Source organism: Octopus sinensis, linkage group LG15 (genome assembly GCF_006345805.1).
Source record: "Octopus sinensis linkage group LG15, ASM634580v1, whole genome shotgun sequence".
Lineage (NCBI taxonomy): Eukaryota > Metazoa > Mollusca > Cephalopoda > Octopoda > Octopodidae > Octopus > Octopus sinensis.
The window spans coordinates 31322378-31338470 of NC_043011.1; the positions used below are offsets into that span (position 1 = coordinate 31322378).

General features: G+C 37.7%; 1 protein-coding gene across 3 annotated transcripts in view; it reads left to right on the plus strand.

Annotated features, from left to right (window-relative positions):
• The window catches only part of LOC115219665 (MYCBP-associated protein-like), a 133868-nt gene that overhangs the window by 31637 nt on the left and 86138 nt on the right, over positions 1 to 16093 (plus strand). For all 3 annotated transcript variants that reach the window (XM_036509586.1, XM_036509588.1, XM_036509589.1), the window contains exons 6-8: positions 4505 to 4594; positions 5755 to 5818; positions 12435 to 12514. In XM_036509586.1, the coding sequence (XP_036365479.1) occupies positions 4505 to 4594; positions 5755 to 5818; positions 12435 to 12514 (234 nt within the window). The remainder of the gene's footprint in view (positions 1 to 4504; positions 4595 to 5754; positions 5819 to 12434; positions 12515 to 16093) is intronic.

The following is a 16093-nucleotide window of genomic DNA, read 5'->3' on the forward strand; positions in this document are numbered from 1 at the left end:
TGCCTTTTTTCGTTGCATTGCGGCAGGGGGGAGGGTTCCGGCAGAGAGGAGAGAGGGAGAGAGAGTGGGGGGGGGTGCATGTAATATAGGGGAGCACCAGTGGGGAAGGTTTGGGGTAAAGAGAAATGATGACAGGTAGGGTTGGTGGCAGGTTCTAGACAGAATGAAAAGTAGGAAGTAAAACGTAGGATATCACGAGTGGGGGAGGGGGCTGGAAGGAGATAGCCGGTTGAGGCAGTGACACATTTCAAAACAGGATGAACATAAGATAACAGGTTAAGTGGGACGTTTGATGAGCTGCAGCGCTAGCTGCTTCTGTCCAGGGGGAGAGAGGCAGAGGTAAAATACATAGTGAGAAAGTATATTGAGGAGGAGGGGTAGGAGGAACAGACACACGTAGTGGTGGCGGTGGTAGAGGGAATATCCGGTGAGGATGGTGTAAACAGAGTGTTCTCCGGTATGGGTGGTGGGGGTGGGAGGGCGGGCGAACCGCGAACGAATGGCGGGCTGCGAAGATTTTGATTGGGGACAGTAGACTTAAAACAATCGGGGTTTGAAGAAATGAACAGAGTAACGAACAAATTAACTTGGTACCGAGGGGTTAAACAAATTAAAGGGTTATATTTTAAGAACAAGCAGAATTAGTGAATAGATTCGAACATTTAAGGGTTAGCGGCAAATGTATGTGTGTAGTACAAGAGTCGGAAGAAATGAAATGAGAATTCTTAGCTTGCTTGCTATGATCATCGCTGTGTGGTCAAGAAAGGGTGAATGAAAGAGAAGCACACGAGGTGATTATTTATATAGGTTCACCGGAAGTGGGTTGGAAAGACGGAAGTTTTGATTGAAAGTAATGGCGGAGGACGAACGAAATATCTTCATACCGAGGCATTTTAAAAAGATTTAAGAATTTTGAGGAGGAAAGAACACGCAGGTTAGCGAATGGCGGGCTGCGAGATTTTGATTGGGGACAGTAGACTTAAAACAATCGGGGTTTGAAGAAATGAACAGAGTAACGAACAAATTAACTTGGTACCGAGGGGTTAAACAAATTAAAGGGTTATATTTTAAGAACAAGCAGAATTAGTGAATAGATTCGAACATTTAAGGGTTAGCGGCAAATGTATATGTGTAGTACAAGAGTCGGAAGAAATGAAATATATATATATATATATATATATATATATATAATATATATATATATAGTTACTTTTTTGGGGTTGGTTGTTTGTGCCTGTGTCTGTGTTTTTCAATGTATAGACAATGCAACACAAACTTTAGAAAAAGTACAATTTATGAAGGTATGTGCATGATTAACTAACATTTTTACAATGGGTAACGACCTAGAATTTCATAATTAAACATTAATATTCAGCACTCATGTTCTTTAAATATCCTCGAAATCATGCCAGATATACAGAATAACATACTTTCTCAAATTATGGCACTGTACCACCACTGGTGGATATGGCATTTGAGTGAAAATTGTGGTGAATTACTTGTGGTACATGTGGCAGTTAATGTGTTAATATTTCTGTTCCTTGGTGGAGGCACGGGGCTTAGTGTTTAGGGTGTCGGACACATGATTGTAAGATTGTGGTTTTGAATCCTGGACCAGGCAATGTGCTGTGTTCTTGAGCAATTCACATGGCTCCTGTTCACTCAGCCGGCAAAAATGAGTAATCCTGTGACAGACCAGTGTCCCATCTGGCTTGGTGGGGAATTTATACACCATAGAAAGTGGGAAACTGGCACTTATGAGTTGGGATGACTCGAGAAGATAACTTTACTTTTATCTTTACTTGTTTTCTGCTGACATGGCTTGGGGGCAGTTTGACAGGATCTGATGGGCTCAAGGATTGCATCCTGCTCCAGAGTCTACTTTGGCATGGTTTTTTTTACAGCTGGATATTTTTCCTAACTCATGTCACTTTACAGCATGTACTGGGTGCTTTTTCTCTGCTACTGGCACAAGTAAGGTCACCCTGCAGCTTGCAAGATTACAAAACCTGTTGGGATGGTATGGGATGTAATTAAACAGCAACATTAATGCTGCCTGCTTGCTTTAGGGCCATTTGTAAGAATGATACCATTCCAAGTGACCCATTCTAAGCGACAGACTAATTGTCAAACTTTGTAAGGTAAATTACAAAAATATGATAATATAGTGATGATTGGTTTGTTTTAAGTTCTAGGTGACCCATAATAAGGTTTGCAATCACTGGGGCAGCTCAGGTTCCCATTGCAATTCCACATTCTTGTTGATAGTAAACTGTATTGAACATGAAATAGTTGTTCAGTAGGATGAATTTGAGTGCTGCGATTATGAATCTGTGGTTGATGTGTCCTGGGATCCCTTCTGGGTATTTTTCTAGCCAGAAGGTGATTGCTTCTATACCATAATCATGTGGGACATTGGTGTACAGTATCGAATGATACTAGCAGGGTTCCTTTATTTATTGTCTTTGAGAGGTGGTTAGGCTGTCTAAGTCATCCCTGATGAAGCTTTTCACATATTTTAGAAACAGTTTGAGTAAGATGTCGAGGAAGTTGCTCAAAAGGTGGGTTTCACAAGCAGGGCCAGCAATGATAGGTCTAAGTTGGAGGTCAGTAGGAGGAGGAACATTAATGCATAAGCTTGGAGAAACTTTGCAAGCTTTAAAAATATGTAGATTTTTGTGTATTTTAGCAACAATAAAGTGAGGATGATTTAATCTTTCAGTTACTTTTGCCAATAATCAAAAATTTGGAAGGGTTATCATTAATCTACTGCTGTTGATCACTGTCATCATCATCATCATTATCTCACAGAGAAGTTGCCAAAAGATACAAACAACTTGCTAAATGATCTGCTACAATTAAAAACACATCTAACCCATGCAAGCATAGAATTTTTTTCCTTCCTTTAGTTAGCATATTAGTTACATGGTCAGTTGCTGTTTATCTTTTCAGAACCCCTTCTACAAATTCATCAACTGTTCAAAGAATTTACCTTAAAAATATATATATATATATCATCATCATATATATATATATATATGCGGAAGTTACTGCCGTGTGTGTATATGTACGTGTAGGTGCTTGTGCCTCTCCGAAAGAGAGAGGGATATATATATCACCGTGATCACCGTGACCGACCAGGCTATCAGATGTTGCTACACATCGCTGGTCACAATGCGCTTCGCATTATTTTAGCCTTTAAATGATGCCACCCCACTGGCTAAGCGAGCAGGCCAACAGAAGAAAGAATGAGAGAAAGTTATGGCGAAAGAGTACAGCAGGGATTGCCACCACCCCCTGCCGGAGCCCCGTGGAGCTTTAGGTGTTTTCGCTCAATAAACACTCACAACACCCGGTCTGGGAATTGAAACCGCAATCCTACAACCGCGAGTCCACTACCCTAACCACTGGGCCATATATATATATAGAGAGAGAGAGACCCATTTGTTTCTAGTTCAAGTTACATGGCAGTGGTTGGAAAACTGAGGAAGCTCTGAAATGTAACATAAAATGATATTCTGGGCACTTTATATTTGTATAACTGCAGACCAAGACGTCCAGTCAGATGCCTTCATGCTATATATCTTTATATATAAAACTAAAGTTGTGTGTGTGTGTGTGTCTGTCTACTCCGATTTAGATTCCTAACTACTCCCACATTTTGCGGTGCAGTTTAACCAAAAGTGGGTATCTTATAGTCGTGATTCATATTGAGCCCTTCTGGTTATTAGCCCGCGTCTACGATGAGTCTACGATTTAAAAAAAAATTTACCATCATTTTTCCGCATTAGAAGAGAAAGCAGGTCAACCCCCGACACCGAGAGCATCGACGGATGGATGAATGTGCATCCAGGCTCAGCAGTTGTGTAGGAAGTTGGGGGCAAGAAACAGGAAGAAAGAGTGAGAGAAAGTTGGGGCAAAAGAGTACAACAGGGGTCGCCACCACCCCCTGCCGGAGCCTCGTAGAGCTTTAGGTGTTTTCGCTCAATAAACACACAGAATGCCTGGTCTGGGAATCGAAACCGCAATCCTCCGACTGCGAGTCCGCTGCCCTAACCATTGGGCCATTGCACCTCCACTGTTGTTGTTGCTGTTCAACTGCAGGTTAGTGGTTGGAAAGCAGACATTGATAGGGGAGGTAACTGGCACTAGATGCAGTTTTATGGCAAAAGGATTGGGAGACAGTATTAAGTATGGAATTTGGAAAGTGAGTCTTGAGGAAACAAGATATATCAACTTCAATAAAAAAAAAAAAAGGAAAGAAAACGAACTTCCCTATATCTTATTGAAATAAGATAATTAGATATTATTCCTCTGAGTCCTACTTCATTCATAAGACAAAGGAAGAGAATGTTAAATGATTAGTTCTCCAAACAGACAGGCAGTGTTTATTTTATAAGTATTGATAACATATCCTGTTTAGATAATGAGTAAGGTGTAGCTAAATGTTTTTGTCAGAAGTTGTTTTATGGTTCTGTATTTGTTGAAATGTCCTTTTTCCTAGAGCAAATTCAAAGAGACCCAGCTGATTTAGTAATGAATCGAGGAGATAGTCTTGGAAATAGGAAAACCCGTGAAACAGATTCAATAGAATGTAAGTAATATTATATTTAAATGAAAATTCCATTGTTTTCTTACTTACCATACATTATGGTTTAGAAAATATTTTCTGTTGCTTTATTTCATGAATGTTGCGGAGAATTTTAAACTTTGTACATCTTTATCAATTTTGGAGTGAATAAATGAAGAATTAGTTCTTTTTACCATAAATTATAAATGATAACTAGTTTCCTGGTTGATATCCTTAAGTCGAAGAACCATTGTAATGAAAATCATCAAGAAGAATCTATGTTCTAAAGTTACTTCTGTTTTTTTTGTTCACATTTGTGTTGGAAAGGTTTGTGTGATAAGAAGTTTGCTTCTTATCACACAAACCTATCTGAGTTCAGTCCCACTGCATGATACCTTGGGCAAGTATCATTTATTATAGCATTGGACTGTCCAAAACTTTGTGAGTGGATTTGGTAGACAGAAACTGAAGGAGCCTGTTGTATGTGTGTGTGTGTGTGTGTGTGTATATGTGTGTGTGTGTGTGTGTGTGTGTGTGTGTGTGTTTATGTCTGTGTTTATCCCCCACCACAATTTGACAACTGGAATTGGTTTGTTTATGTTCCTGTAACTCAGCGGTTTGGCAAAAGAGGCTGTTAGAATAAGCACCAGACTTTAAGATATAAATACTGGGGTTGATTTGTTCCACTAAGAAACTCTTCAAGATGATGCCCCAGCATTGTCAAAGTCTAATGACTGAAACAAGTAAAATATAAATGGTAAAAGATATCTATAGGAATTCAAGGTGGTTTTTTTTTTTAGTCAGAGAGGAATTGGTATTTATTTTTCAAACAAATGCAACAAAAAGTATAATACATTTTGTTCACTGATTGAATTATTCAGTGCAAATCACAGACGTCAAACCTATGATCTGGGTGTTTTAAGAATATGAACTTATCTTTTCAAGAAAGATATAAAATTTCTATAGAAGAAAAATTGCTTCAGTGATGGAAAAAAAGTGTGTGTTAGGTCAATTTGGATGGTTTCTTGTACTAGCATGAGTTATTCTTGGAGGATAACTGTTGTAAGAAATATTGGTTTATGAAATGTAACAAAATGATGAAGTTGGCAAACTTAAAATAGCATAGAATGACTAAGGAATCAATCTTACAGATTTGTTGTATAATAATTGTTATTATTTTGCAGGTCATTCACCAGTTTCATTTTGGAAACAACAAAAAAGATTTGGCGATGCATTAAAGGGCATACAGTATGTATTTTATAATTGTCACCACTTATACTTTGCATCTACTGTATTTATTCTTATATAAAAAAAACATTTTTGTTTGTCATGGAAATCCTGATCATGTGATATCCACACTGTTGACTTTACAGCAGATACACTTTCATTGTCAACAATGGTAAAGTTCATCATCATATAATGCCTGTTTCCCATGCTGGCATGGATTAGATGGTTTGACTGAAATCTGGTAAGTTGGGGAGCTGCACATGGTTCCGATCTGATCTGGCAAGGTTTCTACAGTTGGATGCTCTTCCTTATGCCAACCACTCCAAAAGTGTAGTAGGTGCTTTTTACTTGCCATCAGCATAGGTGCCATTGACCTGACACTGACATTGGCCACAACTATGGTCTCACAAACATGGTATATTGTCAAAGGTTTCAGCCACCTCTCACTGCCTCCGTGAGGTCCAATGCTTTTTATGGGTGTCAGTCAGATGGCATTGGCATCCGCCATGACTATGATTTCACTTGGCTCAAGAGGTCTTCTCAAGCACAGCATGTCACCCAATGTTTGAAGGGTGCTTTTAACGTGTCAGTTACATGACCCTGGCATCAGCTACATTCAAGGTCACTTTTTAATTTGCTTTTTGTTTCATTTAGGATGTGTGAACTTTCTCAGTATATTTTATACAGCAATTATAATAAACCTGTCTAAACAGTCCTTTTTCCATACTTTATAGTCCTAACCCTTTAGCATTCAGATTACTTGGACAAGTGCATCATCATCATCACCACCACCACCACCACCAAAATTTTCTGGGCAGAAAATTTTGTGGCATTTGTAATTCTGAACTCTTCTATATCCTTTTCACTAAGGTTCCCCTAGTAAACACACTCATAGAAAAATCGTACAAGTGTAAGCATTGGCAGAAGCACACTTTCCATTCATATAAATGATAAATAATATAGATAACCTCTTTAGTTTTAATAATTAGCTTCACGTCTACACCACTGCCATAGACAAATTCTTTCTTTCTACTCCGTTGCATGTTACATTACTACTAAATATCGTTGACGTAAGTTTATCTCTATCTCTCTACCTCTCCCCCCTCTCTCTCTCTCTCTATCACACACACAATCAAACATACAGACACAAATTTGTCACCTTACTACTAAATATATTTGACATTTGTCCCCCCCCCCCACACAATTACACATACACAAATGCAGTTATATACACACACTCATACACACACATAAACACTCGCACTCATTAACACAAGCAAACACCCGCACATCCCCATATATACAGCATACATACTGTCCCCTAACTATTTTTAGTACTTCCTCCTTCCAACCAATTTTGACGTCATTGCTTATAACGGATTATTTTAAAAAATACACTCATTATCACTGTGGGCACCATGTAGGCAGTCATCAAAAAGTTTTTGTTCGTCTTGAGGCTGAAAGAGGCTCCTTATCTTTCCTGATGAGAAGATGGCATAATGCAACCTTTATTCTTTCAGAATTAAGAGTATGCTGTCTTCGAAACATGTGTCGAGAGTAAAGGAATTTTGTTAATATCTTCGTTCGACTCCATTCTTTCATTTATTCATATAAAAAAAAACACAAATTTCCACACAAGAACCCGCCTGGAGTTTCTACCCTTGACATGTAGCTTCAACCGTGTTTTCTAATGTGAATTTGCTACCCAGGTATTGGTTAACCGAATTTTCCATGCTAGGATAATTCATTCAACTACTTATATATATATATATATATATATATATATATAGGGAGAATTCACAAAAAAAACAAAAGATGAAGACAGGTGGTGTACAAAACAAACAGATGTATTAGTATAATGCTCAGGAATTGAAAAAATTCTTTTACATTTCGAGCCTATGCTCTTCTACAGAAAGGGACGCAGACAAAAACAAGGAGAGAAAAAAATGTGTGTAGTGGCTAACGATCTATCATGGTGAATGATATATATATATATATGTATGTGTGTGTATATGTTTGTTTGTCTGTGTTTGTCCCCTCCCGCCAACATCGCTTGACAACCGATGCTGTTGTGTTTATGTCCCCGTTACTTAGCTGTTTGGCAAAAGAGACCGATAGAATAAGTACTAGGCTTACAAAGAATAAGTCCTGAGGTCGATTTGCTTGACTAAAGGTGGTGCTCCAGCATGGCCACAGTCACATGACTGAAACAAGTAAAACAGTAAAGAGTATAGTCACATTGCACTGAGTAGCTCATCAAAGAACAGTTGTATGTATGTATATATATATACATACATATATATACATACATATATATACATACATACATATATACATATGCATGCGCATGCAACCCACCCCCAATGCTGTATATTAACTGATATTTATCAAACTTGAGTAGAGAAATACTCTTCAACATCATTTAAACCAACAATATCTAACCCAAATATTCTACCTATTTTACGTTCAACTTGGCCAGATCTGATCTCTCATGCCTACCTGACAATGTCATTTGAAAAATTAACAACTCCTTCATCAAAATCTTGAAGCTATGAGGTAATACATAATTAATTCAAAACAATGTAGATAAGTAAGCATTAAAATTTGGGAGAGGAAAGTTAAGGAAAAAAATGACAGGTGAGAAATCAAAGGGAGACAGCAGAGGTTTGCATAGGTGTTCCATATTTATCTTTATATTGTGTGTTTGTCATCATCATCATCATCATCATCATCATCATCATTTAATGTCCGCTTTCCATGCTGACATGGGTTGGACGATTTGACTGAGGACTGGCAGACCAGATGGCTCTACCAGCCTCCAATCTGATCTGGCAGAGTTTCTACAGCTGGATGCCCTTCCTAATGCCAACCACTCCGAGAGTGAAGTGGGTGCTTTTACGTGCCACTGGCATGAGGGCCAGTCAGGCGGTACTGGCAACGGCCATGCTCAAATGGTGTTTTTTACATGCCACCTGCACAGGAGCCAGTCCAGCGGCACTGGCAATGACCTCGCTCGAATGTTTTTTCACGTGCCAGTAAGGAGACACTGGTAACGATCACGATTGAATGGTGCTTTTTACGTGCCACCAGCACAGAAGCCAGTTAGCTGCTCTGGCAACGATCATATTCGGATGGTGCTCTTAGCACTCCACTAGCACGGATACCAGTCATCGAATTTGATTTGTGTATGTGTTTTTCATGTGTGAATGGTGCTTTAAAGTGAAAGTTGGATATGCGAATGCACTATAATGCCTTGACATGTGTTATACTGAAACTAACCATCATGAAGATCTATCACTAGTTTTAATGATAAAAAGTGAAATTTTGGTGTTGATTTTAATGGAAACTATAAAATTAATGGAAGTTTTGATTTTACTTGTTGACTTATCAATTTAAACTTCAAAATAAAGATGGAAATTCTTGTTTGAGTTTTTTTTATCAATTTTTTTTTTGAGAAATATTAAATGGATAAAAGTGAGATGTTTACATAAACTAAAATTAGGAAAATGGAAAGAAACTAAAAACAAAATTTAGAATCTGAAATTGAAATGTAAACTCTTATAAATTTGCTTAAGAGAAAAAAAAAAATCCCTGAAATCTGCATTCAAGCAGATAATTTTATTTATCAATTTAAAAAAAATTTTTTTCTGAATTTCAATTTTAGTTTGAATTTAAACTTGAGACTTTTTTCCTACTCTGATTTCAGTTTATCAAAAACTTTATATTTTTACAAATTTGAAATTTATAGTTGCAAATATGGCTGTGTGGTGAAGAAGTACACTTTTGAACTTTTGGTTTTGGGTTCAATCCCACCGTGTGGCACCTCAGGCAGTTGGGCCGATTAATGCTTTGTAAATGAATTTGGTAGACAGAAACTGGGCGGAAACACATCACATCACATCTCCCCCCCCTCTCTATCTATCGTCTGTCTGTCCGTGTACCCACCTACCTCTCTCTCTCTCAACATACATGCATATATATATATATATACACACACACACACACATGCATACATATATGGACATATGCACTCTGTAAAGTTATTGGCACTAGGAAGGGTATTCTGCTGTAGAAACCATGCCAACACAGACATTGGAGCTTGGCACAGTCCACTAGCTCATTGGCTCTTGAAACACCATCCAATACCCATGTCAATATGGGAAGCAGACATTAAATGTTGATGAAGTGAGGATGATGTGTGTGTATGTATCATTTTGTCGGTTTTTGCCGTCCCTCCTCCCACATCACTGTTTGACAACTGCTGCTGGTTTTACAGTTCTGTATTTAAGAGATGAGGAATTATGTACATTATTTACATTTGATGGATATTTGTCCTCATCTTGTTTGTTGTTAACACGTTTCAGTTGATATACCCTCCAACCTTCATCAGGTGTCTTGGGGAAATTTCAAACCTGGGTTCTCATTCATAAGGTTATTTTTCAATGTTATTATCATCATCATCATCATCATCATCATTATTATTATTATAATCTTGGGATTAGTAGCCTGCGGCGCAGACTACTAACCCCAAGATTCCGAGTTCGATCATCGAAAAATACCTTATGAATGAGAACCCAGGTTTGAAATTTCCCCAAGACACCTGAAGAAGGTTGGAGGGTATATCAGCTGAAACATTGTGTTAACAACAAACAAGATGAGGACAAATATCCGTCAAATGTAAATAATGTAAATAATGTGGTGTTGGTTTGTTTACGTCTTTATAACTTAGTGGTTCTGCAAAAATAAATACTGAGGCTGATTTGTTCAAATGAACCCATAAGGCAGTGCTCCAGTATGGCTGTTGTCCAATAGTTGAAACAAATGAAAAGAATAGAGAAAGTAAGAGAATAAAGAATACTCGTTAATCTTGTCAGAAACAAAATAGTCTCTCTAAAACTGGTGCCATGATAAAACATATTCAATATACTTTGTGCAGTGGTTGGTGAATATAGGCAATGCAGGATACAGAGGATCTTTTAGTCTTGCTGGAAACAACACAACCTCTCTAGTACTTTTAAATCTTTAGAACTTTAAAACTTCATAACTCTGAAACTTTTGAATGTTTTGAGATTCTTTCAGAATTTTCGAGATTGTGTGAATTGCTCTCTCTCTCTTTCTCTCTTTTTACTTGTATCAGTCATTTGACTGCGGCCATGCTGGAACACCGCCTTTAGTCGAGCACTTATAAGTCGAGCACTTGTAAGCCTAGTACTTATTCTATTGGTTCTCTTTTGCTGAACTGCTAAGTTACAGGGACGTAAACACACCGGCATCGGTTGTCAAGCGATGTTGGAGGGATAAACACAGACACACAAACATACACACACACACGCATATATATATATACATACATATATACAATGGGCTTCTTTCAGCTCCCGTCTACCAAATCCACTCACAAGGCTTTGGTCGGCCCGAGGCTATAGTTGAAGACACTTGCCCAAGGTGCCATACAGTGGGACTGAACTCAGAACCATGTGGTTTGTAAGCAAGCTACGAACCACACAGCCATTCCTACGCCTATATAATTTTGAATTCTTTTTATATATTTCTGTATATATAAGCGCAGGAGTGGCTGTGTGGTAAGTAGTTTGTTTACCAACCACATGGTTCCAAGTTCAGTCCCACTGTGTGGAACCTTGGGCAAGAGTCTCCTACTATAGCCTCATGCTGACCAAAGCCTTTTGAGTGGATTTGGTAGATGGAAACTGAAAGAAGCCTGTCGTATATGTCTAAACATATAAATTTGACATGGGAAATTCTTTCTTGTCTTGCGATTCATGGTCAAATGGCTGGGTGGAATTGCGCAAAAAATTACACAGATATATGTAGAATGATTCAGTGGTGATGCTGGGCTTTGTATTTTTTTGATAGCTCCCATGGTTACCAAGATAATCTACTATAATAATACTAATACTCTTGTGTTTATGAATGAGAAAGGGGTGATGTCATACTTGGTAGTGGGATGATGAAAATTGTATGCTGAAAAAAATAAATCAAACAATGTTTGAACTCTGTGTGAATATATATGTGTGTATGTAAAAGCGGGTATCTAATATGTATGTGTGTGTGTGTGTGTGCATGCATGCATGTGTGGGTGTGCATGTTTATGTGTGTGCGTGTGCATGCGCAATGGCAGTGGGATGGTTCATTATTGTTCGCTTAGTATTTGGGTTTATTTTTTGATTTGGTTGAATCTTGGTTGGTTATTTTTTTTATTGGTCAGTTATTTTTAGTGTTTTGACAGAAAAAAATCATTCTAAAATTGTTTCTTAACATAAGCGTGCCCAAACAAGTTGAAGGCTTACACAGAGCAGGTTTTATATATATATATATATATATATATATATATGTATGTATGTATGTATGTATGTCTGTATATGTTTGTGTTTCTGTGTTTGCCCCCACCAACATCGGTTCCCCCTACCATCGCTCGACAACCGATGTTGGTGTGTAACTTAGCAGTTCGGTAAAAGAGACTGATAGAATAAGTACTAGGCTTACAAAGAATAAGTACTGGGATCGATTTTTTTACTAAAGGCAGTGCTCCAGCATGGCCACAGTCAAAAGACTGAAACAAATGAAAGAATGAAAGAATATGTGAATATTCATTTTAAAGATTATGTTTTATTTTTAGTTCAACCCTTGCTCTGAGTCAAACATGCCATGCAGTGTATGAACAAGTTGGGATTTCTGAAATGATTCTAAATGAAAAAGGTATGTATATAAACCTCTGTGCTTATAGAGCTTATATTGGGTTGTCCAGAAAGTTCATACCGACTTTTAAAGGAAAGAAAAAGGTCAATAAACACTTGGCATTAGATTTTTAATCAACCAAATATGAACCATTTTGTTACACAATGCATCTCCATCTTCCCTTTAACTTGAAAATACCCTCTTCCCAGAATTGAGGTGGTTTCATGGCAAAGAATTCATCAAGGTATCTTTTTATGTCATCCAAGGAATTGAAATTTTTATCCTTAAGACTATTCTGCAGAGACCTGAATAAATGGAAATCCAAAGGAGCAATATCTGGTGAATATGGAGGGTGGGGTAACACATCCCAGCCGAGCTGCAGCAATTTTTGTCTGGTTCCCAAAGCATCAAGTGCCTAAGATGAACTTTCTTATCTTCCATTTTAAAGGGTTACAGAATTAACACAGGTTGTAGGAACATAAGCCTTCTTCCACGAAAAGATAGCTTAAATTGTGCTCTAAATGGAGGTGTAGTCAAATCCTATTTTATGGACTCAACCATGTTCTAAAATAAGTCGAAAGGTAAGCTACTATAAATCGACACGAACTTTCTGGACATCCCAATAGTTATCATACTTTTGTCAATTGAAGGTGATGAATGACAGAGTCAGTAGAGTATCAGATGAAATATTTTGTGGTATTTGATTATGTTTCTTTACAGCAATGTACAGAAAGCTTCTTCAGGTCGACACAGGCAGATTTTGTCTTTTATTAGTTTTGAGGTATTCTAGCATGGCTGCAGTTCAGTGACTGGAACCAGGAAAAAATGAAAAAAAGCAAAGGCTTGGCTGTGTGGTAAGAAGTTTGTTTCCCCACCACATGGTTCTAGGGTCCTACTATTAGTCCTGGGTGGACCAAAGCCTTATGAGTAGATTTGGCAGATAGAAACTGAAAAGGTACCTGTTGTACCTATCTCTTTGTCTGTCTGTCTGTCTGTCTATCTATCTATATCTATCAATCCATCAATCCACACAGACACACACAGAGATTTGGCAGACAAAAACTGAAGTGTATGTGTGTTTTTGTGTGTGTATGTGTGTGTGTGTGTGTGTGTCTTTGTGCTTGTGTTTGTCCCTCACCTCTGCTTGACAACTGGTGTTGGTGTGCTAACGTCCCTATAAGTTAGCAGTTTGGCAAAAGTGACCGATAGAATAAGTACCAGGCTTTACAAAAAATAAGTTCAACTAAAGTTCTTATATATATATATATATATATATATATATATATATATATATATATATTATATATATATATATCTACATCTATTTATCCGTCTGTCTGTCTGTCTGTCTGTCTACCTACTTATCTATCTATCTACCTATCTACCTACCTACCTTCTTGTCTGTCTGTTTATGTACGTATGTATGTATGTATGTACATATGTATGTATGTATGTATGTATGTATGTATGTATGTATCTATTTGTATATGACAGGCTTCCATACAGTTTCTGTAGACTAAATTAATTCACAAGGTATTGGTTGGCCTGGAGCTATAGTAGAAGACATTTGCCCGAGGTGCCATGCAGTGGGACTGAACCGGAAACCACAGTTTGCAAAGTGAGCTTCTTGACCACATAGTTAAGGAAACTGGAATATGCTTCTATGCTCAAGACAGACTTTGACGTAAATTTTACTAGCAAGAATAACCCTTTCAATACTAACCACCTAAAACCACCTTCAATCCTGTGATATAAAATTTCTTGATTTAATCCTTTAGCATTTAAAGCAGCCATATCTAGCCCAAATATTCTACTTGTTTTATGTTCAAATTGGCCAGAACTGGCATGTCACACCTACCCTAAAATGTCATTCTAAGAATAAACAATCACATCATCAAAATCTCAAAGCTATCAATGCATGATTAATTCAAAATGATATGAATAAATAAGCATTACATCTGGCAGAGTAATACGAACACTAAAGGGTTAAAAGGATTTAAATAGAAACCTTCAATCAAAAGTTTATTGTTCATTTATGTTCTAAGCACCAGTTTAATAAGAACAAAATTTGGATCTTTCCCTTTTGACCTGCAGATTTTAAAAATAATTTTTTGTAACTAAACACTTTCAAACTTTGGGCACTGGTAGAATGTGTCATATAAAACATCTTTTACTCTTAGCATTTTTGAGAAAAACTTATATTTACAAAGTTATTTCACGTTAAAGTTCTCATATTTTGGTAATTTCAACCAATCAATGACGTGTATTCAGCTGAATAAAATTACTGCTGTTGTTTGTCAACAAGAACTTCCAGTGGTGTATATTTCGTTTGTCACTGTTATTTATGACAACCCTAACCCTAAAACCCTAACCCTGACCCTAAAACCTTAACCCTAACCCTAAAACCCCAACCCTGACCCTAAAACCTTAAAACCAGTACAAATGCACAAACGATGTCATAAATAACAGTGACAAACGAAAAATACATCGCCGATAGTTGTTGACAAACAACGGCAGTAATTTTATTCAGCTGAATGCACGTCATTGATTGGTTGAAATTACCGAAATATGAGAACTTCAATGTGAAATAACTTCGTAAATATAAGTTTTTCTCAAGAATGCTAGGAGTAAAAAATGTTTTATATGACACATTCTACCAGTGTCCGAAGTTTGAAAGTGTTTAGTTACAAACAATTATTTTTTAAGTCTGTAGGTCAAAAAGTAAAGATCCCAAAATTTTTCAACACATTCTTTGACTTTTTTTTGTTTTAGTCATGAGACTGTGGCCATGCTGGAGCACTGCCTCGATGAATTTTTAGTCGAATGAATCAACTGCAATACTTTTTTAAAAGATTTTTTTAGGCCTGGTATCTATTTTATTGATCTCTTTTGCCAAACCACTAAGTTAAGGGGATGTAAATACTCCAACACCGGTTGTCAAGCAGTGGTGGGGGACAAACAAAACACAGACACATACTGGCACGCATGCACACATGCACATGCGCACATACACACACAGACTCACCCCCCCCACACATGACGGGCTTCTTTCAGTTTCCATCTTCCAAATCCACTGACAAGGCTTTGGTTGGCCTGAGGCTATAATAGAAGACACTTGCCCAAGGTGCCACGCAGTGGAACTGAACCTAGAACCATGTGGTTGGGAAGCAAACTTCTTACCACACAAGCATGCCTGATTATACTCTTTTACTCTTTTACTTGTTTCAGTCATTTGACTGTGGCCATGCTGGAGCACCGCCTTTAGTAGAGCAAATCAACCCCCTGGACTTATTCTTTGTAAGCCTAGTACTTATTCTATTGGTCTCTTTTGTCGAACTGCTAAGTTACAAGGACATAAACACACCAGCATCGGTTGTCAAGTGATTTGGGGGGACAAACACAGACACACAAATATTTACACACACACACACACACACATATATATATACATATATACGACAGGCTTCTTTCAGTTTCCATCACAAGGCTTCGGTCGGCCTGAGGCTATAGTAGAAGACACTTGCCCAAGGTGCCACATAGTGGGACTGAACCTAGAACCATGTGGTTGGTAAGCAAGCTACTTACCACACAGCCACTCCT